This window comes from Oxyura jamaicensis, chromosome 4 (assembly GCF_011077185.1).
Source record: "Oxyura jamaicensis isolate SHBP4307 breed ruddy duck chromosome 4, BPBGC_Ojam_1.0, whole genome shotgun sequence".
Lineage (NCBI taxonomy): Eukaryota > Metazoa > Chordata > Aves > Anseriformes > Anatidae > Oxyura > Oxyura jamaicensis.
The window spans coordinates 71,871,989-71,897,652 of NC_048896.1; the positions used below are offsets into that span (position 1 = coordinate 71,871,989).

The 25,664-nt window shown below is 46.2% G+C and overlaps 1 protein-coding gene across 4 annotated transcripts in view; it reads right to left on the reverse strand.

Annotated features, from left to right (window-relative positions):
* Window positions 1-14,344, reverse strand: part of LIMCH1 (LIM and calponin homology domains 1) — a 173,805-nt gene extending 159,461 nt beyond the window's left edge. For all 4 annotated transcript variants that reach the window (XM_035326214.1, XM_035326209.1, XM_035326208.1 and 1 more), the window contains exon 1: window positions 14,038-14,344. In XM_035326214.1, the coding sequence (XP_035182105.1) occupies window positions 14,038-14,121 (84 nt within the window). In that variant the 5' untranslated portion in view covers window positions 14,122-14,344. The remainder of the gene's footprint in view (window positions 1-14,037) is intronic.
* Window positions 14,345-25,664: the final 11,320 nt, after the last annotated feature.

Consider the following 25,664-nt stretch of genomic DNA (forward strand, 5'->3'; position numbering starts at 1 on the left):
CCTGGACCCATGCCAGGTCCAACTAAACTACGGATTCTTGATTTTAATCACAGGAGGAGCACCTGTACATTAGCTCAAAACTGGAGCTCCCACACTACAGCATACAAGTAGCTTCCAGGTGACTGCCAAGCAGCAGAAAAGCGAGAAGAATGGCTGTTCAAATACCAAGGGTCCCCAAAACACAAAGCTGAGGTCCGGCTATGCTGACAAGAACTGCTGGTGCCACCTCCCCAAGAGAGAAGGCTGGGGAGACATGACCTGCACCACCAGAGAGAAGGCACTGGCGCCACCATTACAGTAACTTTCTTTCCAGGACTGTGCTACCTACGTGCCTAAATTTGGAAACTACAGCAATCATCTTCAGGGAGTGAGCACCACAACATGCTGAGAGAGAGCTTCCTGTTGCTTATAGACTTCACCGAGTGTTTGGGGAAGGGCTGTATACAGAGCCCCAAGCATACATGCATTATCTGCATGCCCTGAGAACAAGCAAAGCTGAACAAAGTCTGGCTTTTAAAGTTTTGGCTTCAAAATATTGCGGGGAAGGGAAGAGGTGGAAAAAAAAGAGAGTATTGATGGTAAGCCTTTACTCTTTGCCCACAGGGCAAAGAAGCTAGAACTCCAAATGTGAAGGATCCAGGACAAGTTAAATTTTTTACACAGCCCAGAATTACTGGTTTAATGGGTCTGCCAAGTGACAGCACGCTCCCGGTAGAGTTCTGGCAGCAGAAAGCCCTTAATCCAAGTGAATTACTAACTGGGAATAATGTCAGCAAAACAGCTGTCAGGATGCTATGCTGCTCAAGCTGAATAGACAAACAACTGCTTAGGGTTGGAAAGCAATACATTCAGCCCAGCCTCCAAACAAAGAGCAGGAACTAACACCACTGTTTGACTAACATCTGCCACTGCTATCTTCTACCTTAAAAAAATGGGAGTATGAAGGAGGAAAGCAGAACCAACAGAGGAAACAAGCAACTGTTCTCTTCAGAAGCAGCAGCGTAACTCTGGAACAAATTTGAGAGTTGTCCAAGTCTCTTTCAAAAAGAAGATGTGGCAAGTCAGTACGTATCTGTGCTCAATGCTTCTCACTTTCCACTGAAGTGGAAAGGGATACTACGTGCTGGCACAGAAGAACTGTTAAGAAAAGAAACAACTTCACAGAAACTACGTACCAGAGAAGCTATATTAGACTCTGTGAGCACCTTACCAAAAGTAGGATTGCTAGCTCATACTTCCAGTAGAGCAACCTGCACCTCCCCTGCAGCGCGCCTGCAGTTCTGACTCCAACCAGGGCTCCCCAAAGTGCGTGTATGGGAAAATATATATATTTACAATCAATTGCAAACGCCTGATCTAGCTTATATTCTCCAAAGGGCCTATCTGTTACAGGTTGCCTTCTCTTGATGCTCTTTATCCAAATTCCACGCCTCCCCATCTCTTCCCCTTTACTCAGCTAAACTTTTTTTTCTCTGCATCAGATTTGGACTGGCTTTGTCCAAATGGAGAAAGAGGACAGAGATAATTTCAAATGCATTCAACAGACACTCAAGGCATTGCAGCTGCTCTGAGCCAAGACCTTACCCACTCGCTTATGAGCCAACAGACGGTACGGGAAATAAGAGATACCAAAAGTCTTACCTAAGAAACATACTCTGGTCCCTGTGATAGTGCTTCAAGTGGCAGTGCAGCTTTATCAGTCCTTCCAGTAACACAAAAAAGAAGGGCCCAAGCAGAAACCCAGGAAGAAGAAGAAAAGCCTCGAAGTTATATGTACCAGAAAGACACAAGGACGATGGATGATCAACTACGCAGAAATTATTTGTGAGCTTGCAATAGCCATTTTCCCCACATAAAGACACATAGAACACTTAAGGCACAAAGCATGCAGACAGCTGGCAGCATCCACGTGACAAAGATGCATCAAGTGAGCACCTTTTGCCACCTCATCTGCTCCGTATTAACTGATGGATTACTTGGCAGTCGTTTATGGAAAACAAAATCCCCCAACCCTGCCCACGCAAACAGCAAGTAAAATGGCCCAGAGCGCCCTAGCCATCCGAAAGTCAGATCTGAAGTCCGATGGGCTTTGATGAGCAAGGAGGAGGCGTTCTGCTTTATTAGCAAGAACAAAGTCTTAATTCTCTCAGTTGTGTTAGCCCAAATACTCTGCCACTGCACTGGGAGTGAAAGCTATACTTACCCCACTCCAGAAATTTCCAGATATGCTCTTTCCCTCAGCCTCATCAGACTTCTGGTAGGAAGAAATCACAGCTCTGAGGCGCAGGACATTTGCACAGGCCAACAAACATTGCTTTGGGTATGTTTTTTTACAAGACATTTTCGGATCCACAAATGCAGTTCTGTGTGGGGAAATTGTCAGACTGCATCCTAAGGAAAACTGTTATGATGCATTTGCAGAAAAGCGAGGACATGCGTACACACAGCTGGAGTGACCTCCCCTTACCAAAAGCTTTCTACATTGAAGAGTCATTTTTTTAAACACACTTCTTGTTGAAGAAAGATTTTCTTCATAATCAAAGTAAACACTGAGTACCAGCATGTTTCTGCCAGGCACCTCAACTTTACAATCACTGTCGTGTTTGCTGTACCAACCACTCACGCCTTGTATGCAATTGTAGCTAAATCTGAGGGGCCCTTCCTCCTCACCAAATGCAAAATAGAAGCTTATGTTTTGCTCACTCACTCCATTCCATCTGGTGTTTCAGATATCCACCTCTTCCCTCGCAATCCTAAAAGAAAACCTCAAACTTTTAATTCTCTTCATTGAGTAGCTTCTTATAGCTCGGGTCCTTTCTCAGCAAGTACTGACATCTACTCATTTCCCACCCCAAAGCTTCACTTCTGTTTGAAGCCCCATGCCCTAAGCACGTACTGGAAATGCTCACTGCCCATAGGTAGCACCGGCACCCCACTCCCCACTAGCCCTTTTCCCACCACCACCTATTCCCTGTTAGCACTGGAGCCCAGCTCAAGCCGTGGGAGTGTGCCACGGCGATGTTTCATATCCCCACCCTGCACAAAGGCTGCCCCCACTGCTACTTCTGGAAGTCAGCTCCTCCTAGTGTGCTGTACGTAGCCCTGTGCCTTCAGCACACATCAATGGGGTACTCCCCTTGCCCAGCACTAACATCCATCCCCCTTGCATCCTCCCTTCTCTCGGGAGATACCAAGGGAAAGGAAAAAGGCAGCAAACAAAAGCTTTCAGCACAGTTTGAGACTGCGCCGCTTCCAAGTAGTCTGCTCTGGCTTTGATCTATTGAAGGCCCTTCATGTGGGAAGCTGAAAAGCAAGTTTTCTCCACACAACTCTAAAATGAAAAAGAAAAGCCAGTATGGCATTGTAGGATCAAGTACAGCACTGAAAAACTAACAAATATTGAAGGGGGGGTGAGGGAACCACAATACCAGACCTGCCCATAACCAGAACATGCAATCAGGAGCCTTGGTTAAATCCAAAACTGCAAAATAAAGAATCAAAACTATTATACAGCTTTACTACTTCAGAGACACTAGCAAACTACAATGAATGGAAAGTAATGTTTAAAATCCCACAGCACTGGTAGACAAGTTTTCTACTAAATGTGACTGGAATGTCATCTCAGAGCTAACCCTGTGCATTTTCATCAAGTTACCCCATAGCTACCTGCAATGGTTTTGCTTTCTTTCTCCCCTGAAGTTACTCAAGAGAAGCAATACGATGAAAAGAATTAAGTACCAAAGCATTTATTACTGAGGTGCATTTTTAAATGAAAAATCTTTTTGTTTGCAATACTCTGAGGTGCCTCTAGCAGCAAGCGCAGCACATCCTTTGTAAGGGTGACTGGAATTAATTCCATTTGATGCTCATCTTGAAGGAGCACCCATACCAAGTGAGCCTCTGCAAATCTGACTGCTCACTGCTCCCCCGGAGAAATAATCATTGAAAGATAAGTGAGGGAGGCGAAGCTTCCCCAGATTTATTTTTAACACCCGTCTCCCTTTACACTTGCCTTCTCACAGGGAATTTCTAACCCCTCAGCTGTGCTGTGCCAATCCAAGGCGCGCTGGATGCCAGGAACCGCGATGCAACAGCCGCCACCTCCAGTTTCAGAAGGGGCCGTGTGCCTGGGCTGTTCCAGGGGAGAAGCGTGGCATTCCCTACAGCCCGTACCTCCAGCAGGCAACGTCCTCACTCTCCACACAAGCGGCCATCAGTCCAGCACACTTGGCAGAGCAGCAACGCGGGCAGGGTGGCACTGAGCTGAGAGAGGGAGAAAATCAGGCTCCGGCAAGATCGAAGATCTGCATGGTCATAATTAAAATGTTTTGAGGGTATTTGTGCTTCTCTTTAGAAAAGGCAAGCTGTTTCTAATAAAAGATAATTTGAGTCGCTTGAACTTTGTTGATTTATGACTTTTTTCTTGTTTTTCCAAAACTGAAGGCCCCCTTGTCAAAATAAGAATCGGTTTTGGGAGGGGTAGGATGTTAGGCTACGCTTTTGTACCATTTCTTTCAACTCAGGAGAGAGTCACCTTTATGATTCACTGATTCTGAAATCTCCTTTCTTGTTAGTGCCATTTTTCTGGAAAACTGTTTATTTTCTTGGCTATCTTTAATTGATCCAAACACTGGCAGAAAACACACACTGCACATGCATGCTCCCAAATAAGGACTTCCTTTTTTTCCAAACCACAACTTTAAAAAACAACTCATCAGAGTCAGGAAAACAAAAAACAGAAAAACATTTATATATTTGCTATCTTTTTTTTTTAAATAAAAGAGAGAGAGAAGTAGAGAAAGAGAGAAAGGAAGAAAGAAAGAGAGAGAGAAAAAAAAAGAGAGAGAGAGAAAGAAAGAGAAAGAAAGAGAAAGAAAATATAACCCTCATATCCATACCTATTGTATTTGTTTTAGGATGTTGTAGCAACCCTTCTGTCAGAGGCACAACCTGCTGGGACTACAAGGACATAATCTAGCCCCATGAGTTCACAGAAAACACTGCTTGCAAAGCACCAAGAAGAGATTTTAATCTCAGTCTGGTGTCCTCTGTAGCCATGCAAACATTCTGCTCCCACTTGAAATCAGTTATTTATGGGCATCAGCCTCCTCTTACGCAAAAGAAAGGCTGCTTCTCAAGTCAGAGTAAAGGTTACAATTACTTGTATTTGTCTGTGGCCTGTTGTTGAAATACAAATGGAAAGGTTGTTTGGGGCTTTTTTCCTTCATCTCTGCCACCCCGGGAAATGGCAAGTTCCAGCACTGAAAGGTATACTTCTGTTCATCTTCAGTTCACAGTATCTCCTTCCAACAGTCCCATCCTGAGTAAGGGACTTCAGATGTTGCAGCGCTATCAAACGTTACCAATTCCTGAAGTCAAAGTCATTTGCACTTCTGTTGGATGTATCAGAACTAAAATAAGTTTGGGGAGCTGTTCTGTATTACCTTTTACAGATTTCAGCCCCTCACTGTTGGGGAGAAAAGCCTGAGTCAAAGCAAAGCATGATCTCAGGAACCAAAGGCAGATAACAGCCTAATTTATTTTTTTTAATGGTGCTTTAATCCAGCCAGAGACTTCAGTGTTCATGACTGTAATACTGAACTAAAAATCTACTAATGTCTACAGGAAAGAAAACAAACGGAAGATATTTAGTCTCAGGATGAAGACTTTTTTTTTTTTCCTCAGCACACTGAGTATATACAGCCACTTTCCGTATAGCTTGTAAACAACCACAGGGCTGGGATGAAGTGGGGGAGATCTTGGAGGCTGGAAGAGACATCACAGAGAATTTTTCCTTTTGTGTTGTTCCTGAAACTCACTACGAATCACATAATGGAAGAATCCCAGTCCTATTTCCAGCATGAACCAGGATCATGGAGAAATGTCTGTGAAGCAGAGATTAATGGAGATCATTTCCCTTTTACCTTACGCATTCAGCTGTAGAAAGCTGAATTAAGGAATTGCTTTCTCTCCCTCCACCATGCTGCTCCTTAGCCTGTGAAGTGCTCCATGAATCACTGACAACAATGCTAGAGTCAAAAAGCCATGGCAATATTATTTTTCAAAATCTTAGCTTGTCAAAGTTGATTTCAAAATCGAACCATCTTTGGCACTAAGCATGAGATCTCCAAAGAACAGAACCTAGCAAAACAAGGCTTCTCTTCAAACAGCCAGATGAAGAGAATTCTCTGCTTTCCCCACCGACCAAGAAGTCCCTAGACTATTTTAAGGCAACTTTAACATCAGGAGCATGCTCTATTAATAACTCCATCATTAAGTGAGCCATTCTGTGGCAAGGATTACTAGCAGCAGCCATTATTTATACACATATAATCAAAAGAAACTAGTTAACAGTTTTGAGTGAGTTATACTAGAACTAAGCAGATTGACCATGAAGGTAGAGGATTATTATAACCAATACCATGAACAAAGAACCACATAAGGATTCAACAACTGAATTCTCAAGAATTAAACTTGCACATTATCTGAAGACTTGAAAAGCAAGGGGAATAATTTAAATTCCTTATTGGTCGATAATAGCAGCGTAACATGAATTAAGTAACAAAAACAATCTCACCAAGCAAAGGCAATCGGTCATATTTTGGTTTTCCAAAATAAAACAGGCTTAGTAGATGCAGTTAGAATGGAAGCCAAACACATTTTATGCTGCCTTGAGGAGTTTCCACATGGGAAACTCAGTAGCATACCCTAAAAATGCCTGTCAAGAGCCGAAGGAGCTTTGCCTTTGTATGGAGAAGGATCTTGTTCATCATGTGAATCGATACTTAAATGTGACAATAATATAAACAATCAATAAAGTGGGATTAAAAATAAAAATGAAGTGATACTCACCCACCCACTTTCAAGAAGCCACAGATTCACAGAATAATTCAGGCTGGTAGGGACCTTGGGGGCCCCCAGTGCGACGTCCTGCTCCAAGCAAAGGCAGCTCTAGGCCAGGCCAGGCTGTTCTGAGCTTCCTTCAGTTGGGCACGAACCCACCCGAGGATGTTGGTTTCCCAGCCTCTCTGGGCAGCCTGCACCAGTGCTCAACTGCCCCTGTGGTGAAGAGACTTTTCCTCACGCCAAGTCAGAACCGTCCCTGTTTTAGTTTATGACAAATATCGCAGGCTCCTGGCCCAGGCCCCTCTGTAGGCCCTGCCTCTGCCCCCCCAGTTATCTGCCCATACATACAGGGGGTGCTGCCAGGTCCCCCCAAATCCACCTCTTCTCCAGCCCAGCTCCCAGGACAAGCGCTCCAGCCCCAGCCAGCTTGGCGGCTCTCTGCTGAGCTCACTCCACCTTATGGATGTCCTTCCTGTACTGTAGGACCCAAAACTGCTTGCAGTATTGCACATGTGGCCTAGCAAGCACCAAGCAGAAGCAAATAACCACCTCCATCAACCCACTGGCTCCAGAAAAACCACGACGAGCTGACCTTTCCTGCTGCCAGGACACTGCTGCCTTGTCAGCTGGTCCCGTCCCGTCCCCCCCCCACCCGGCCCTCTCCCGCAGAGCTGCCCCCCAGGCAGTGACTCCCCACCCTGTGCTGCAGCAAAGGGATGGTCAGCCTGTCCCAGGTACAGCAAGTACATTTCTGTTTAATAAATAAGAGGCAGTAATGGGCAGGGTTTTTTTCCAAGTTTCAGATGGGGTGTGTTCTAGTTCATCACATTCTTACGAGTCTGAGTCTGTCCCTAGGACATATGCTGCAGCCCTTTCACCTGATACGGTTCTTAGCATAGCTGCAAGAAGTTTCAGCTATTAATTTTGATGCTATGTTACTGGTAGCATAGTAGCACTGTTGTAATCATCACAACCGAGGAGACCAAGTGAGGCAAGGGAACACAGTAGTTTCTTTTTTAAATGACATGTTGGAGGGATGGAAAGTTAGATCTTCAGAGCCTGCTTGCCAAAATGCTCACACCTTCCCCCTATGCAGCTGCATCAACTGCCCTTTCAAATGACACTTTCACTCCCATTAATCTTGCTTTCCTTGTGACATTCTTCCACAACTGTTCTTGTTGGGATATTTACAGAGAATCAATACGTGAAAGTGTTCCATCTGTTGATGAGGAGCTCCTAGACTGGTAGCCTTTCCAAACCAAAGATAATATCGTTTTTATAACCTACGGCAAAATAACACTTCCTAGATTGGCCAACACATTTTAGAGGTTAGAAAACGAGTTTACCACATTGATCATCTAGTTAATTCTCCATACTTGGAAAGATTCCACCTTCCTTTCTAGAGGATAAAAAAAATCCTTTTTTTTTTTTTTTCAAAAATGTAGTTAACACTAGCAGAACAAATGTAATGACGTTGATTAGCTGCGTTCAGCAGGTCTTTACCACCAGTCTCATAATGGCATTCCAGACTCTGGTCTTAAGGGCAGATCTTTTTACCTATTTTAAAATTTTAGCAATGAAAGGAGAAATTAATTCAGTTCTAAGACAATGAACAACTCAATCCTGCATTTTCTTGACATTATCCCTTTACCAATAGCATTGTTGTTGCCACTACTCCCACTCTTGTGCTAAGCACTACTTGTAACATGGCTTAAATGGATCTCATGACAAGGGAATTGGGTCCATGTACACAGGACACAAGGTGAGCTGCCAGGCAACTGGGAGAAGAAAAGATTTCTATAAGATGATAGTCTGATAGGTCAGAGAGTTTGGGCAGGTTCTTCCACCCCTTTAGAACAATTTATTTTTCATTCCACTGAATGACTAATTCAGCCAGAACGAAGAGCATCCCATCAACCCCATCTGCAGCCACTAAATGCTGCCCTGGAGATGTAGAGAAAGAAGAGAAGAATTCCTCTCCAAGTCCAGTCACAACAACCACAGTAATATTATTCTGAATTCACATCCACCTAGGACCAGAAGTCAGCCACCTTTTGACTCTTTATAGTTCCCATGTTGTGGGAAATATTCATCTAGCCTAACTTTAGCAGTCCACAAATCAGGCAGCTTGTCCAAACTATTTGCATAGGTTTCTTCTAGTCTGAGGAACATCTTCATCTCTCCCACCAAGACAAGAGACTTGTGATTAGGACAGACAGACCAGCTGGAAAGTTAGGGCACTGTCAAACCTGTCAGCCGAAACTCTCTTGCAAAGCACGAGGCCCTTGTTCAAAGCCCACTGAGGTAACTGAGAATCTCTCAGTTACAGTCCCCCATTGGTTTTCGGGATGGACACAGCACCCTCCTGCATGCTGAAGCCCCTCATCAGCAGGGCAAATGTCTTCATGGTACAAAGCTATAGCCCCAAAATACTACCAGAATGGACTAACAGGTCAGGCAGAGTTGGTCTAGATAACTACAATTGCTCACTTTAATAAGTTTGTTCCCAATATATTATGTAAAGTACATAAAACACTATTCCAGCAGGAGAGAGAGAGGGGAAAAAAAAAAAAAAGGATTGAATAAACACTGAAAAATTTGAACTGCGGACACTGTTTGGAGGCTAACTCACCAACTTTCCTACAACTTCTGATTAATAAAACCATGCAATCCTAAAGCTTAGTGCATGCACCTTTCTACACTTGAATGGTTGTACTCAGATACTTTCAGAGGCAGTCAGACTGGCTTCTCTGGAACTGCTCACTGTAGAAAGTGTCTGTTGGATTTCATCTATTCCTGTCCAATTAGCTGTGAGACTGCAGTGGCAGCTGAAGGTCCCAGTTTGTCTAGAGGCACCACCATTCTAGGACTAGAGTCCCTGTTCAAGCACCTTAAAATTTGCTTGAAAGCAAAGGTAGACTAGATGTCTATGCATATTTGGGAAACACTAATGCAGTAGCAACCTGCAACCTTTTGCAGGATGTAGGTTACTCATAGACACAGACGGTCAGTGCACTTAACCAATACTTCCAATAAAAAGAGCTTTATTTCTGATGTTCCTAAAAGTCAGGGCACTTCACTCAGCGTCATACCACATTTCCAAGGCCATATAAACCAGCTTGTAGATTAGTCAAATTCCAGACCCCTCCAGCAGATTATCTAATCCAGTCCCTTCACCACACAGAAAAGATTTTGTCAATGAACTACTTCCATCTCCATGTAAGTCCCGTTTTTGCAATGGGAGACATAAGCCTCAGCTCTCTAGAACTTCTCCAGCACAGGAGGGAGAGATGCCCTAAAGAAATGTTGTTTCCAGACTCCTGATGCAAGACAGTAACATGAAGTTTACTTGCCTGAATCACTGTTTTTATACCCCTCACATCATTTCAGAGATACAGTGGTGTAGAAATAACATGCCTATTTTGCTGTATGAGCTGACACATCCAGAAGCACTAAATAACACACCTGGCCCCACTTCTAGAAGCAAGGCCACTGTTACCAAATTAAAACTGCTGCCTTCAATACATAAATCTAACAGTGGCAAAGAGAAAATTCACTACCAACAAACCCTTCTGGCTGGGGAATTTCTTCTTAGCAAAAGGACTCTGTAGGGGAATACATATAAGAGAAAAGTGGCAGACCTGTAAGTTGCTGCATTTTAGCCCATACACATCTAGAGGGAATGGCAAAGTCAAATGCTGACTACAGGGGACAGAAAACATGCCTTGTTTATTATTACCATACAACTATAAAGGAAGCATTCTTATCAGCTGGCAAAGTTACTAAGGAATACAAGTCTATGGAAAAGCCATCCCTAATTGAACCAAGTCTCAACAATGAGGATAGAGCATATTAATGAGGCAAGGATAGGAGGTGCGATGATGAGATAACAATACCCTGAGGAGTTGCACCAGTATTAAATGCGACTTTATTACTGTATTACTCCTGTGAGTCTGTGCAGCAAGAATAACTCTGTTTATACAGATGTTCTTTCAGCCATCAGTTATTCTAGTTTAAGCACACATACTGGGAACCTTGACATTTTAAAATTGCAGGCCAGTAGATTAAATTAGATTTGTTATTTTGCTTTAGTAAGCCACTACACTTTACAAGGCTGATATATTCTTTCAGTGAAACTGAGATGCACTAATTGAAATGAGATACTGCATCTTTAATAATGTAGACCCATGTAGCTGTCTCACTGGGTTTTACATCAGGTGCCTTTATTTTAAGTCTTCTGAGTGCTACTTATATGGTTCATTTTATCATTAAGAGGGCATTCTTTACTTAAGTAGTGCATGCCAAGCTAAATTAAAATAATAGAACCGGTTTACTGAAACACAGAGGGAAGTGTGGTTGATATTTATGCAGAATTAAATATGTGATTAAGGCTGAACTCCAGCCTCCTACCAAAAGTGTCTCACGATCAAAGCGGAAAGTCCACAGAGTCCCCAAATGCCATCTCGTGCAACACGCAGATCACGTCAAGTCTAACACCACTTGAAATCAGAGCTCAGGCCCCCTGGCCTGGTCAGGTGTTCACCTTGGCACTTCTGGCTCAGAGCTCCAGGGAGACACAGAAGGAAAAGGATTGTTACGAGGAACCACCCAAACTTCGGCACAACTTGGGCAGCCCTATTCTGTGAAGTAACTCTGACGGAGGGAAGAGAAAACTCCCGGCACCCTGGAGACATGCTCTGGTGAAACATCACACGCCCCAGGAGTAAATAAAGGCCTCTGAGACTTCTGCCTGGAGGAAGGGAAGTACCTCAGTCCTTGAAGATTTAGACATTCACCACTTTGTGTCTTGGCTCTCCATCTGCGAAAGAGGACAGCCGCCCTTCCCAGCCCCGCCAGAGGAGAAATGCGGTGCCGACCACAGGGCGGGTTCCTGTCAGCGCTGCACAATGGTGACAGCGCTCATACGACTATTTAAACCAGATGAGAATCCAGCCCGCCAGCCACACAACGTATTCTGTAGAAATAAAAATGCACAGCCAGCTCAGAGTTTCAGATCTGCCCATTTCTGCCCCCATTTCCTTGTGCAGCTCGGTTTCACAGTCTAAGACAGGTTTTAAGCTGTCTCCCACTGCTGACGCCCCCACTAAGTCTGTCTTCTCCGTACGAGGCAGGTTCAGCAGCCTTGCTTACAACAGTTACTGTTTATTTTATCTTCCTTTGAGATTTCACCTCACTTTAAACATCCAGAGCAGAGCTGGAAGCTGCAACACATCGGACGTCTGGTAACACCTCTAGGCCAATGAATCCATCGGTGAGAGACAACCACAGAGCCAACTGGAGCTGATGGACCCAGGGGCCGGACACAGCATGACCCCCGTTTCTGGTTTTCACCCAGATCAGTAGGGCTTAGCACACTGAATTATGATACCCATAATAAATAAATAAAATCTTGGGAATGTTAAGACGGCTGTCGCTTTTCAGTAACTTTGGACTACTATGTCAAGTTCTGCATAATTTGCTCAGTCCAAGTCATCGGGGGAATGCTGACCACATTTTTGCAAGCGGTAATAACCCTCATGCCCCAGAGCTTACACCGAGCTGTGATTAGAAGGAAATATAATTCTTGAGGCAAATTAAACCACATTCACTTCACAGGCAGCTCCTTCCTCCCTTCTCACAGCAGGAGCACTTGCTGTGGGTGCTGCTGTAGAGGCAAACACTCCCCCCAGCCCCGCAGCCACAGCAGTGCCCCCGGCTCCTGCCACGCTCCCCAGCAGGAGGAAGGTGCCAAGAGTAACAGTCCCACCTCGCACATCTCACCCCTGCCTTCCACACACCCAGAAGATTAAAAACGGCAACGGAGGAAGCACAAGAAGCCATATACGGCTTCCTTTATATGTGTGCAGGTCCCTTGGTCCTGCATCAAGTGCTTGAGGCGTTGCAAGCCCTCGCACCCTGCTTATCAGGCCCTGGATCACACAAGGACAGGCATGAGACCTTCCGTCACGGTCAAACTGCCCAGGAGGGATGTTTCCACCTGACCCACAAGTTTCTGCTCTGAGACAGGAAGGCTTACGCTCCCTTAATTATTATCATGCCCGAGGTAACTGCTGGCAGCCTCGTTACCTACAGAGGACTGCTCTGCCGTTGAGTTCCTGGCTCTGTCAGCAGCCAGCAGCACTCGTGGTCACAAGGTATTTCACGTACCGCATGTATGGCAGGGTCATGTGCCTCCCCCCGGGTGTCCTGCTACAAAGCGGGATGTACAGCTTGGGTTCGTCTTCCCAAGACAACCGGCGTTCATTTGTGCTCCCCTTTTCCTCTTCCAGGCAGCCCACCCGCCTTCCATCGGCACAAAACCCCGTCCTTCCCTGGTCCTCACTGCTTTTCTGCCTCCGGTCCTGCAGCAGCCAGCCAACTGTGTCAGTGCAAATTCCCCCAAGCCTGACACAGCATTACCTTTTCGGCTGGCGTTGGGGTGAACCTTTACTCTCGACAGACTCCAGAATTTGTGACCGAACTGTCTGCAGTGTTCCCCGGCGTTTAGGCAATCGTGAAGTTGCAGCGATTTCCAGGCGAATTTGCCTAACCGCGCCAGGAACCTGGTCGGCATCTCCTGCGGCTTACAGAGAGCTGCAGATTAAACGCAAAGCCCGCAGCTGCCGGCAGCTCTTCCCCTGCCATCTCGGCCGATACCATCCTCACGCGTGTCCCCGACCCGCAACCGGACCACGGGCTATTTGCAGCGCCTCTTCTGCCCCACGCCAAAATACGTAACCCTTTCGTTTCGCCCCCCAACCCGGCTGTTTCCCACGTTTTGTACCGCAGCCGAGCGGCGAGGCGGCCCCGCGGGATGGGCACGGCCCGGAGCGATGGGGGCACGGGGATGGGGGCTGCCGGCACCCCGATGCGCGCCCGCGGTACCTGCGCGGCCTCCCCCGGCGGGGGCTGCGGGGCTGGGGGCTGCGGGGCTGGGGGCTGAAGGTTGCGGGGCCGGAGGCTGCGGGAGCGCCATGTCCCCGCAGTGTGCCGGGGGGGGCCCCGCAGCCTGCCTCCCCCCCCCCGCCCAAGGAAGCCCCCGCTGGGGGTTGAGGCCTCCCCGCACCTGCCTCCCGCTCCTGCTTAGGGCCGGGGAGGGGAAATGCGATTAAGGGATTGAGCTCGGGCAGGCGCCAACCCGGAGGAGGAGGAGGAGGAGGAAGCAGCACCCGCATCCCGCCCGCTCCTTACCTCGATCCACTTCTGCGCCTCGCCGAAGGCCGGCTCGGGCTGGGGCTGACCCTCTGCCGCCAGCTCCAGCCCGGGGCTGGCCATCTGCGGGCCCCCGGCTGGCCGCCCCGCAGCGGGGCCGTGGATGGACGTCGGGAGGATGGCTTTTATTTTTTGGGGTGCCCGCAGCCCCGCAGCTTCTCCTCCCTCCGAGCACCCCCCTCCCTCCCCCGGCGGCGCTGCTCGCCCGCGCTCGGGTCGCCGCCGAGGCTCGGTGCTCGGTGCTCGGTCCTCCCTCCCTCCGTCCTCCCTCCGTCCTCCCCCGGTCCTCCCTCCCTCCCCCGGTCCTCCCCCGGTCCTCCCCCGGCCGCCCCGCCCGCCCCGCCGCGCCCCCGGCTAAAAATAAACCGGGAGGGCGACGGCGGCCGTGCCTTCGGGCCCGAGGGGCGGAAAGCCGGGGGGTCAGCGCCGTGCCGGGGGGCTGCAGCCCCTGCCAGGGCGTGCTAACAGCCGGCTGCACCGAGGGGGGGGGCGTGTGGTTCTGTGGTTTTGTGTGCAGGGGGAGAAAACGCAGCCGCCTCCTCCTGCGGAGGCTGCGGTGGGTGAGGAGCCCTGGCTGGAGCAGGAGGGCTCCCGAGCCAGAGGTTAAGCAGAGAAGTTTCTAGAAGGATAAAATGGCAAGGCGTTTTTAGAGCCAAACCCCAAAACGAAGCCATTCATCTGTTTGGGTTTGAAGGGTGAGCCAGTGGTGCTTGTTCCAGCTCAGAGGGATGTCTGAGAGCTGGGAACACAGGTGTGCGAACATTGACCCCAACTGCTAAGGGGGGTTGTGGAGAGGGGCTCCCCGTCAGAGCTGGCTGCATTTTGGGTTTCAACAAACTGAACGGGAAGCAAGCTGCAGGACCGACTCTGCAGCACTGCCTCCTTTGAAGAGTGAACTGGCCCCGATCCAAAACTTCTGCATCCTGCTTGTTGTTGGAAACCAGCAAATACGCTAACTCTTCGTATCAAACCTCCTCAAATCACCAAAATTCATATACTCGACTCCACTTCCATTCCATTTTGCCTTCATGGTGCTCTACATTTCACTTTGGACCTTATTTATGGTTTGAAAATCACTGGTGCTGCGAGGTACCTGAGAAGCAGCAGATGAGGCGCACAGGGATTTTCCTGAGAACACCAGCTAGATGAAAACGTCATTTCTGGCAATCCATCTCAAACATCTCAAGAGAATAATAAGTATATTTAAAATGCCTATGCTAACACAAACCATTTTCTGATTCTTGTAATATTTAAATACCACCGATGTATATCAGACATCAATTAGATTTGCTTTCCTGGGGCAGTGGAAGCCTAACAATTTAAAATAATTATCCTGCCTTTTTCTTTATTACTCTGCAATATCAAATGTATGATTTTGCTGTCTGATGATCTCAGCATCGACTCACAGGGAAGTGGGAGAACAAGTCATGGGGTGGCCATCGTACTGCTCGGGGCACGAGTTCAATGCAGGGACCACCACCACCACCATGTACCTTGTCTTCAGTTGAGAGGTGGGCATCCGCTTTTCATTTATACCATCACTTTGCAAGGGTTGCTGAAGCTAATGTACCCCAACACTTATACACAAATTCAGGAATTGACTTATTTTTAAACCAATGAAGTCTACACCAAGACAGGTGGATGCAGAGCTAGTGCCGTCCTTTGAAGAGCCCTGTCTTGTGCTTAGTGGTGTAAGAGAAGCCCTGCATGGCAGCAGGAATCTGGCCGCTTCTTCCCTAATCCTAATCCTGAACCTGCTTCTCATCTGGTCAAATCCGTTGCAGCATCCTCACCTCCCTGTTCCCATGGAAACACAGTGCTAGCATCAGCCCAGCATTTTTTATTATTATTATTTTTTAAGTCACCATCTGCCTGGGGAGCAGTAGGGCTTTCTGTAAGCCCCTGGAATACCAGTTGCAGATTTTTGCAAAGGTTTCTCTTTCCCTTTTGCAGCTGCACTGGTGACTGGTACAAGAGAAAAAATATGAAAGCAAGCACCTACGAAACTCCAGGAAGGTTTTCCTAATGTCACTTTGCTAGCCCTGACCAGCAGCATTACCAGAAATATAGCCATCCTCTCTTGCTAAAATTGGGCAGCAAATGGACTTTGGAAGAGCAACAAAATAGGGGAATATCCCTTGTAGCTGTTTGCAGAAGTCTCTTATTTTAAAACAAATGCTTCGGTTCAGCTTCTCTGTTTTTCTTTCCCGTAAAACTCGAGCTAATATCTCAGCAGTCCTTATTGCCTTATCACAGATCTGCATCTGCACTTATCAGACAGGGGAGGACCTCGGCAGGAGCAGACATCTGTGCCAAGCTCCGTACCTTAGTGCAGGTGCATTCCCCCTGCCCGAGAGGAGGCTGTGCCTGTGGGCAGGTAAATAACTGTACAGCAGATGCGGAAAAACGTGTAATGCAGAGGTTAAGGACAAGTTACAAGCAGAGGACGAGGGTCTCTGATTAACAGGGATCTCTCTGCTGCCGTGATCAGAAGGAAAAATAGAGGTTTTAATGACGATAAGGTTTGGGGTACAAATGGGGCTCAACTTGTTTTGGCTGGTTTGCTCTTCTCCCCAGTTGGTTTGCTCTGCTGGGAAGAGGAACTGTCCCATGACTTTCAACGTAAAATATAATACCTTTAATGGGAGCAGGGGGGTTAGTAAGGCCTGGTTTGTGTCAAGGCAGGCCTGATTTTATCCCAATAAATAGCATGCATCAAGGAAACTGTGCCCTGGGCAGCTTGTGCCACGGTGATGCATCTCCCTGAAGGAAGGGGTCAGGTCTTCAGTGCGTCTTCAGTTCTGGTCGTCAGTGGTCTTCATTTGTCTTCAGCTCTGGTCTTCTCCGTGGCCAGCAGCTCTTAGGCTCCTTCTGCTTGCGTGCACCTGGTGCCAAACCTTCTTCTTTGAGGAGTATCTCCCACAGTGTGCACCCAGAAACACAGGCTCCCTCTGCTTAGAAAAACTACTCTTTTACCCCAAACATGTTGCACAAAAAGCAAGGGGGTGAAAGAGCAGAGAATCCTCCCGGGTTGCTGCTCTTTTCTTTGTAAGCTGTCACAAACACGCCTGAGGCCGCTTGGCTGGTGAAGAGGGGCGGCTATCCTGCTGGCCCCAGGGCTTTGCTGTCTCCTGATCTGCTCAGCAATCTGTCGGCCCCGACTGGCACTCCGAGCAGCCCTGCTGCTTCACCCGTCGCAGGCACAGCTGAGCATCCTGCATAATCTCTGGCCAGGTTTAGGAAAAATCTGAGCTCAGCCGTAAGCGGGCTGCTCCGACTAAATAGCTTCTCGGCTGTTGGCTCGAGGACTTGTACCCATTTCGTTGGGTTGCTTGTCCTTTTGGCAAACCACTGAATGTCACGTGGAGAACTTGAGACTGAATGATATTTATTTTAAAAACATTGCTTTGAATGCCTTCATTCTCTAGGGTATAAAACAAGAGTAGGTGCTTCCAGCACAGCTCTGCATCACCTCCCAGTTATCTGAGTGCCACCGCTGGACTCGCCCACCTGCAAAGAGCAACACAGATGATGCCTGGCGGGGGTGTGGAAGTTGGACAGCCCCGGCATAAAGCATAAGGAAGCATGACTGCTTCTCAATTGGTATTAATCCTGCTGAAGAATATCTGGAGATTTTTCTACTGACTACCAAAGGCAGGCTGTGTGCTTTCACAGCCTGTTGTGTATGAAGGGGTGAGCAGAGAGGTGGGCTGAGCCAGCAGAAGAGAGGAACCCATACAGCAGCAGCTGTCACGGCAGAGGAGGGCAGTAGGAGGAATCTTCACCAGAAGTTTAACATTTTCTTCATTGGTAAAACTAGATTCAAAAACAGCATGACAGTCTTTGAGAGCAGGCTGGTAAAGGAATCCACTCAGAAGCAAGAGAAAACACCAATTCTGAAAAACGATTCAGAGGAAGACTGTTCACATTCAGGAGTTTATTTACTTATTTATTTATTATTTGTTTTAAAACACACAAGCTAAAAGCAAAGTAACACGGGGCTTTAGCTGTTATTTCCCATGAACATCAAGCATCCTGGGATCACAAGTGCTCGTTGGGTTGCTCAGTCACTCAGGCGAACGCTGTGACTTCACGTTTTATTTAATTGGGGCATCTGCTGGGGGACATTTGCAGTGTTCAGCACTTGGCCGTCAGCACCTGTTTGTTTATTCCTGCCGTGCTGCCTTCTATCACAGTCACTTTCTCCCTGCTGCCACTCACTCAGCAACATATTGTCAGACTTGGCATCAAGGATCTGAGTCATTCTGAGGAGTACAGGGGTGGCTGGATCATCCGGGCTTGCTTTTTCTCTGGAGAAAAGCAGCATTGTCCCTTCTCACCTTGTCCTAGGAGAAAGCACGAAGCCTTTTTGCAGAGCAGTTTTTTCTCTAATTGGGAATTTTAGGTTGAGTTTTGAAAGTTAATGCGTCCAATTTTTACCTGCTAGCTGAGCACCATTTGGCACTTTCCTATTTGTCTGTCTTTGCATTTAATTAATTGCTTAGACTTAAAAAGCTGTTGATTAGTCAGGACCTGATATGCCACAATGCTCTTCAGCCAGCTCTGAGCCTCATGAATCGGTGTGCAGGCCATTCAGAATGAGAGATCGTCCCCATAAATGCCTGTAAATATTGAAATCGAACATCGCTTTCAAAGCATAATTGTTTGGGCTTTCTCCATCCTCTCTGTTCCCTGTGCAAATCCCTGATCAATATCTCCCTGGTTTGAGTGCTGATACGCTTTTAGGTGTGGGCTTTTCCCTGCCCGGCCCTCCTCTCTGGCTTTGGCACTTGGTTCTCCCTCTTCTCAAGGCCTCCAGCTCCCACGCTGATGGCCCTGCTGATTGCACAGAGCCTGGCTCAGCTTCTCCTTTAATCCATAGCCGTGCCCAATGCTCCCACTCACCCAAACAATCACTTCCTTCCTTCTTAATATTGTTCTCATCAAGCCCTGCCTTTCCTCTGGTGTGAGAAACTCCTATATCCCCACAACAATGTATAATCAATCTTGCAAATCACTGCTACCTCACGAACAACCTGCAGAAAGAAACAAAAAAAAAGGCCAAAGCTACCCTAAAGGAGGCTATAGCAAGGTGGGGATCGGTCTCTTCTCCCTGGCACCAATGATAAGACAGGAGGGAATGGCTTTGAGTTGCACCAGGGTGGGTTTAGGTTGGATATTAGGAGAAATTTCTTTACTGAAAGGGTTGTGAAGAATTGGAACAGGCTGCACCACCTAGAAGGAACTGCAGAATGGTATCTTCCCTTCTCTTCTCTTAGCAGGTTTCTCTGTGGCGCAGATAAAAAGGGAAAACCTATGCTTGGAATTAGCACTGGGCTTTATCCAGGCTTGTTTGGGATAGCTGATTCCGTGAATTGAAATACTCATTTGCTCAAAGTAAGGAAACAGGCAGCTAGAAGTGGAAAATGGAGAAGAAAAAGAGAAACGGAAGGGAAAAAAGGCAAGAAAAAAAAGAAAAAAAGTGAGAAAAAAATAGTGACTTCATGCAGGGCAACAATTTGTTTTATTTAGCAGCATTATAACTTAGTTCCATGACACAGGATATATTTTTTTCCTATGTGCTGAATTTCTAAAGGACGACATTTAGCAAAGGATTGCACTCGACTGGAAGCAAGACAAAGCAGGGCAGTGAAGGCTGTGGGTGAGCTTGTTGCCTGAAGGCAGGCCGTCTTGCTCAGTGATCTCCTCCAGCCTGACAGCCCTTGCAGAACAAGACACTCATCAAAGCCTGTGGAGGTGCTTTGGTGCAACACGTACCATTTCTGGGACAGACAGCACCCGTCGTGTCGTCTCAGACATGGATGCTCACATACATATCCGTAAGAGTCAGGACGTCACAACCAGCCACCAGTCCAAGCTCAAAATGAAGACTCTTGATGTTGTCTTTATTTTTCTCACCCCCTGTTCCAAAGGTGCTCTGTTCCAAGAGTGCTATTTGGAACACAGTCGAAATACGGCTGTGAGTTCGGAGGAGCTGCGGACATCTCCCTGGACAGCAACACTTCTTATACATCCTTAAACTGCGAGTACCAACAGGTCAATATATCTTATTAGTATTACTTCTCCATTACCTGGCACACACCAGGTAAAAACTCGTTTGTTGGAGATACTGATGGAAACAGAATACTTTGCCATGTATGTGAGGCATTTAGGCATTAGAGAAAGAAGCAGGACAACAAGTATTTGTTGGGCCTTCCTTTCAGTGCTTCCAGAGAACTGCTTCCTCTGCTGCCTCCTGGACCTCTTGGGGGACAAACCTGACTTTCCTGAAAACCCTGGGAGCTTTTCTGAGTGTAGAAGGTTCTACCCTAAAAGCGTGTGGTCAGACAGGAGCCAACTCCAACCCAGTAATGCCATTACTGCGCTGCTGGCCCCGACTTAACAAGCTGGGTGTATTCACTCAAGCCCAAGTTCCATGGGGCAGACTTTGGAGCCAAGCTGGCTCTCCTCCAGACTGCTGTAGGAATGGATGCGGTGACACAGGTCTGTCTGTCGGACCATGTGGGCATATTTCCTATTTAAGTCCATGCTGACAAACTGTCAGGGACGAGAGGGCTATTACACTGTGTTGAATCTCTGTCTGAAACACTGGATGATTTATTTTACAAGAGCTGCCCACCCAGATGAAAGTGGGGCTGACGAGGTTGCCAAGAAATCACTGCTCTTGAGTGTGAAGCCAAAAAGGTTCATGAGTTCGTCCCTTAAAAAAAAAAAAAAAAAAAAAAGGAAAATAGAAAAAAATCCCTTATAAGTTATTTTCATAAGTTTCTCATATTATTACTTTTTTAATTATGTCTTTCTGTCTGGCCAGCAAAAATACCTGGAGTTTTTCCCAGTTTAGAGGCCCCAGTGCTCCTCTGTGAGCCTTCAAAAGAAGCCCAAAGGTCAAGAAAGCTTCACTGCTCATTTAAGAGAACAGAAGGGACTTTCTCGGAGTTGATAATCCATGTCAGTGAATTGATTTCCAGTACTTGTTGAGTCTTATTCTCTCTCTCTTTTTGGCTGCTGATGGGGCTGCCTATCATGTCAGCTCCTGCTCTAACTGAGGAAAGGACAGGCAATCCGTAGCTTGCAGAGCTGTCACACCTGCAGCGGATCCAAGGCAACACTTAGGGGTATATCTACATTTTTTCCTTAACCATTGCTTCCAAGAGAATAACATTTACTGAGTATTTTTCTTCTTAAAATGTGGCATTAATGGATTCTGTCCTCACTGCATTGACGACCCATGCTCAGGAAACTGGGCAGGGATTTTTGTAAGACTTTGAAGGAGCTAGATGTTCAGACCTCATCAAAATTAATGGTATTGAGCACCTAAGTCCCATCCGTGCCTTAAAAAAATCCAGTCCTAAGACACCAGTGACACCATGTTTGCTCAGTGTGCTAGCAGGTCAGAAAAAGATCAAAATGAGGATGGACCTGTAAGAGGTTGGAGCGCTAGCTTCATGAAAACCTTGCAGAAGTCACAGCTCCAAGGCCTGTGCAGGGAATGCTGGTACAGTCCCTCATTTGGCAAACATGGACAAAGGGCCTCCTGCTAACTGTAGACATTTTTTGTGATGATGTGTTTCTCTGAAAATGATTGTCTTCATCACCCTTCAGTGCTGATTTAGACCAGTTTGTGTCATAGAATTACAGAGTTACTTGGCTTGGAAGGGACCGTAAAGATCGTGTCACTCCACCCACCCCTGCAGTGGGCAGGGACACCTTCCACTAGACCAGATTTGTGTCTGCTGTACTTCAGGTGAACTTCATCTTAAATCTTTCTCCTTGTAGACCACTTTGCAAACAGAAGGTACTAAAGATCATTGAAAAGGAAGAAACGGTCAACCGTGGGAGTACCTTGTGAGATTGGTCAGCAACTTACATGCCTCAGTGAAACTGGGAAATCATGAGCCCACCAGGGATAAAGACTCTTAAGCCTTGTTGGCAATCAAGACCTGTGGGATCTTCATCCCAGTAAGGAAAGACATGTAACAGGTTTTACAGAGTGCATTTTCTGGCACTGGAGGGTGACTGGGCTCTTGCCTGTGGAAGCTCTTATAATGTGAAACTCTGTCTTTTTGCTGTCTTCCTAGGAACCAGTGCTGCCTTTGCACTTCAGGATAGCTTGGCAGTGCTCAGGTATTCATGATCTAAACCTAGGAGAGAGGCTCTTCAGCAAGGAAAATAGAGGCTGAGATGTGAAAAGCATCTCCTCCTAGAGAAACAATGGTTCTTCAAGGCATGCATTATGGTAATTCGTGGGCACGTCCCAGCATCACCAGGTTGCTACAGTCTTCCCTTTCCCTGTCTGGAGCAGTTAATTTCATGAGATGCTCTGAATACAGAGTGCTGAAAGCAGCCAAAGGCACTCACAGCGTAGGAAAACCCAGCTGGAAACTGTCATGGTGTGCATATGCACATGCTGGAGGTGCTGTGCCGTGGATAAGTGTAAGAACTGTACATATGCTCCCCGAGGCCTGCCAGTTCTTAGAGCTGGTGTTCTCAAAAACTGTAGGGCTCTTGCTTTCTGAGGCCACAAAAATGCTGGGGACTCCAGGAGCAATGCAGGGGAAAGAGAAAGATGTCAAGAAAACTCTTCAGCCCCTGGGCAGTGAGAATATGGATGTTGACCCTTGCTGTTTTTTTTACTAATTCTGGTGCACCCCCATTATGAGCTTGGCAAGAGCGCAATGACTTTCCATTTAGAAGGTCATATTTATATACATTTATATTTATATCTTTCAATTCTCAAGATTGTCAAGCCCCCAGAAAAGAGAAAGAGAGATGGGGTTTATGAAACCTGTCTGCTTCCACAGGAATGCCAGAGTCCCGAAGAGGAGGCTATAAAGTGGGAAGAACACATAGTAACTTCCAGGATTCATTTCTTATCTTCCTCTTAAACTTCTGGCCCTCGGTGCATGAATTGTAATGTCTTTATTGGAACGCTCTGCATTTCAAAGCTTGTGATAATACAAAAGCCATCCCATGACTGATTTCTTCTTACAGAAACACCATTCAGAAGTATGGAAAGAGATGTTTACATCAACAGATATCCTTAGTTTATAACATGTTGAGTGATTGCGAAACTTAGCACTGAATTTCCAAATCCGTTTAAGTTCTCAGGTGATCATAATATAGTTAACACGTCCTTTACAGAAAACATGCACAAAAATAAGGAAATGAATGCTTAAACACATAATAAATCTTTCACTCTCCCCAGAATAAATGCACTGTTCTTATCAGGTATAAACCATGGCCTATTTCTGCATAATCGTAGTCATAAATCTGGCTCAGTTATTGTATACATTTTACTATCTGTGTATTTACTTTTGAAGAATACTGCTATAAATTTCCTAAAGATAAAGGGATTCACTTTTTTCGGTAGATATTTACAAGTTACTAGCTCTGGTCAATAATAGCAGGAGTATGGTTGGAAAGGAAAGTATTTGAGGGCAATTTATCTTAAAATTATCTATACGACTTTATTTTGCACTTAGTTTAGTTAGTGGGATTGGAAGCAGAATACTGATACCACTTACAGAACCTTTATATTTATATTTAGATAGATAGACTTTGTTGAAGAAAGAACATACAGTATTTCGTGGCACTGTTGAAACAGTTGTGTTACATAGAAATACACCTTTTGTTGTGCTTTGAAAAGGAGTGTGGTGTCTGTCTCCATGCACAGGCTGTGTAGGATCTGGGATGTGTGTCACCACGTGTTATGTTGCTTTCAGGCACAAGGTAGTTGGTTGTGTTGAGGCATCTTTCTATCTGAAATACTTACAAAGCCCATTTTACTGTAACGTGAGCATAACGCCCCAAGAAAAAGCCAGACTGTTGGGCTGTCTGTGTGGATTTCAAAAAAGGTTTTGACTCTGTGAACCAAGGTCATTTGTTAATACTCCTGTAAAATTTGATCAGCTAACAAGTCTTGTCCTGGAGGGTGCTCTTAATGATATTATTTTGGAAATGTTTTCTGTTTACAACTGGAATTAAGTGAACTGGTACTGGTCCTGGTGTTACTGAGAACAGTGTTTGCTGAACTACTGGTGAGTGCATTGAGGGTGCTGACAGTGCCATTTATACATGGGGCTGTTAAGATAGAAAAGCCCTTATCAAGCAGAAGTTATGTGCAAAGGGAAAGATAATGGAGGAAACCATGTATGACTTGTCATTTGTAAGTGGTTGTTTTTAGTTAGCTCCTGCTCGTAACGATAATCATTTGCACATTAATTGCTTCAAATCTCTTACATTGCATTTGGATTTATGTTCCCTCTGAAAAAGGAGAAAGAAAAATAAAACAGAAGCTATGTTTCCAACAGGACCATCTGGTTTGCTGTGGATGTTTAAAGTTTACATGGATGCAAAAGAGACTGAAGAAATCCACTGAAGAAAAATCCATTAAGGGATATGAAATACAAAGATACCACATCTGCCTTATGGCATCCCTCCAGCTCCTTGTGAGCTGGTACAGCACGTAAGGGCATACCAGGTTTGTTCTCCTCTTATATTCTACCCCAGGGTCATGCCATCAACCATTCACAGAGGTTGGGTGCTTTTTGATCAAATTCTGTATAATGATGTAATTTTCTTGAGATCAGAAATCACACTAGTTATTGAGGTACATCTTGATGTTACTGATGTTTTTGAGTTTTTTTCTTACCGTTGGCATGCTTCTTTGAGATGGCATAATGCTGATAGCATCAGAAAAATTATGGACTGGGAAGGAACCATTTGGTAACTTACAGTGCCATCTATGGAAGGAACACAGCACCAGCCTGCAAGCTCAGGTCTCACTCAATTCCTTCAGCAACCTTATCGTGCCCCTTCAACAGACAGATCACAGTTTTAACCATCAGCTCAAATTAAATGTTAAATCCAACAGAAAGCTCTGAGCACCGTACTAAATCCTCAGGCACGACTGAAATCCTCAGACAACCTGCTCAGCTTCCCCCCTAGTTCCCTCACACCTTATTTTTCTGCTGGCATTGTCCAGGTCTCACATCTGGTTTTGACAGTGGGCCTCCATGTCCTGGCACCACAGAGCTCACCCCCTTGCCAAGGGGACGGACCGGTGAGGGTGCTTAGAGTTGTGCAGCTCTCTGAATCAGGTGTAAAGAAACTGGGTATATGTTAAACCAAAGAGAGTGGTGACTCCATGATGAGCAGGTAGAAACCAGTGTGGAAGAGTCAGGTCCAAGTCCCTCTTCCGACAGATATTTCATTGCTCATATGCAGAGAGCAACTGCAGGGAAAAAGAAGGAGAACCATTCACCACAAAGCACCAAATAGTGAAGTAGTTAACACAGGGGACTTCAATCCACATTTTGACCTGTAGATCAAAGGAAAAAGGCAAGCCAGAGATGGGGCCTAACCCAGGGCTTTTTGTCATGTGTTTTCACCCCCTCTCATTCCGAAGGGCTGACCAGCCTATGCATCTGTCATTAGGACAGCATGCCACAGTGAGAGCATTAAGCAGAAATAACCACCTCCCTTTTGCCATCACGATGTGCTTAATGCCTTTTGAAGTGACCCTGTGCCCTGACTCCATATGTCCCAGCGTACCCTACCAGCTCAGCTTGTAGGCCTCAGCAATC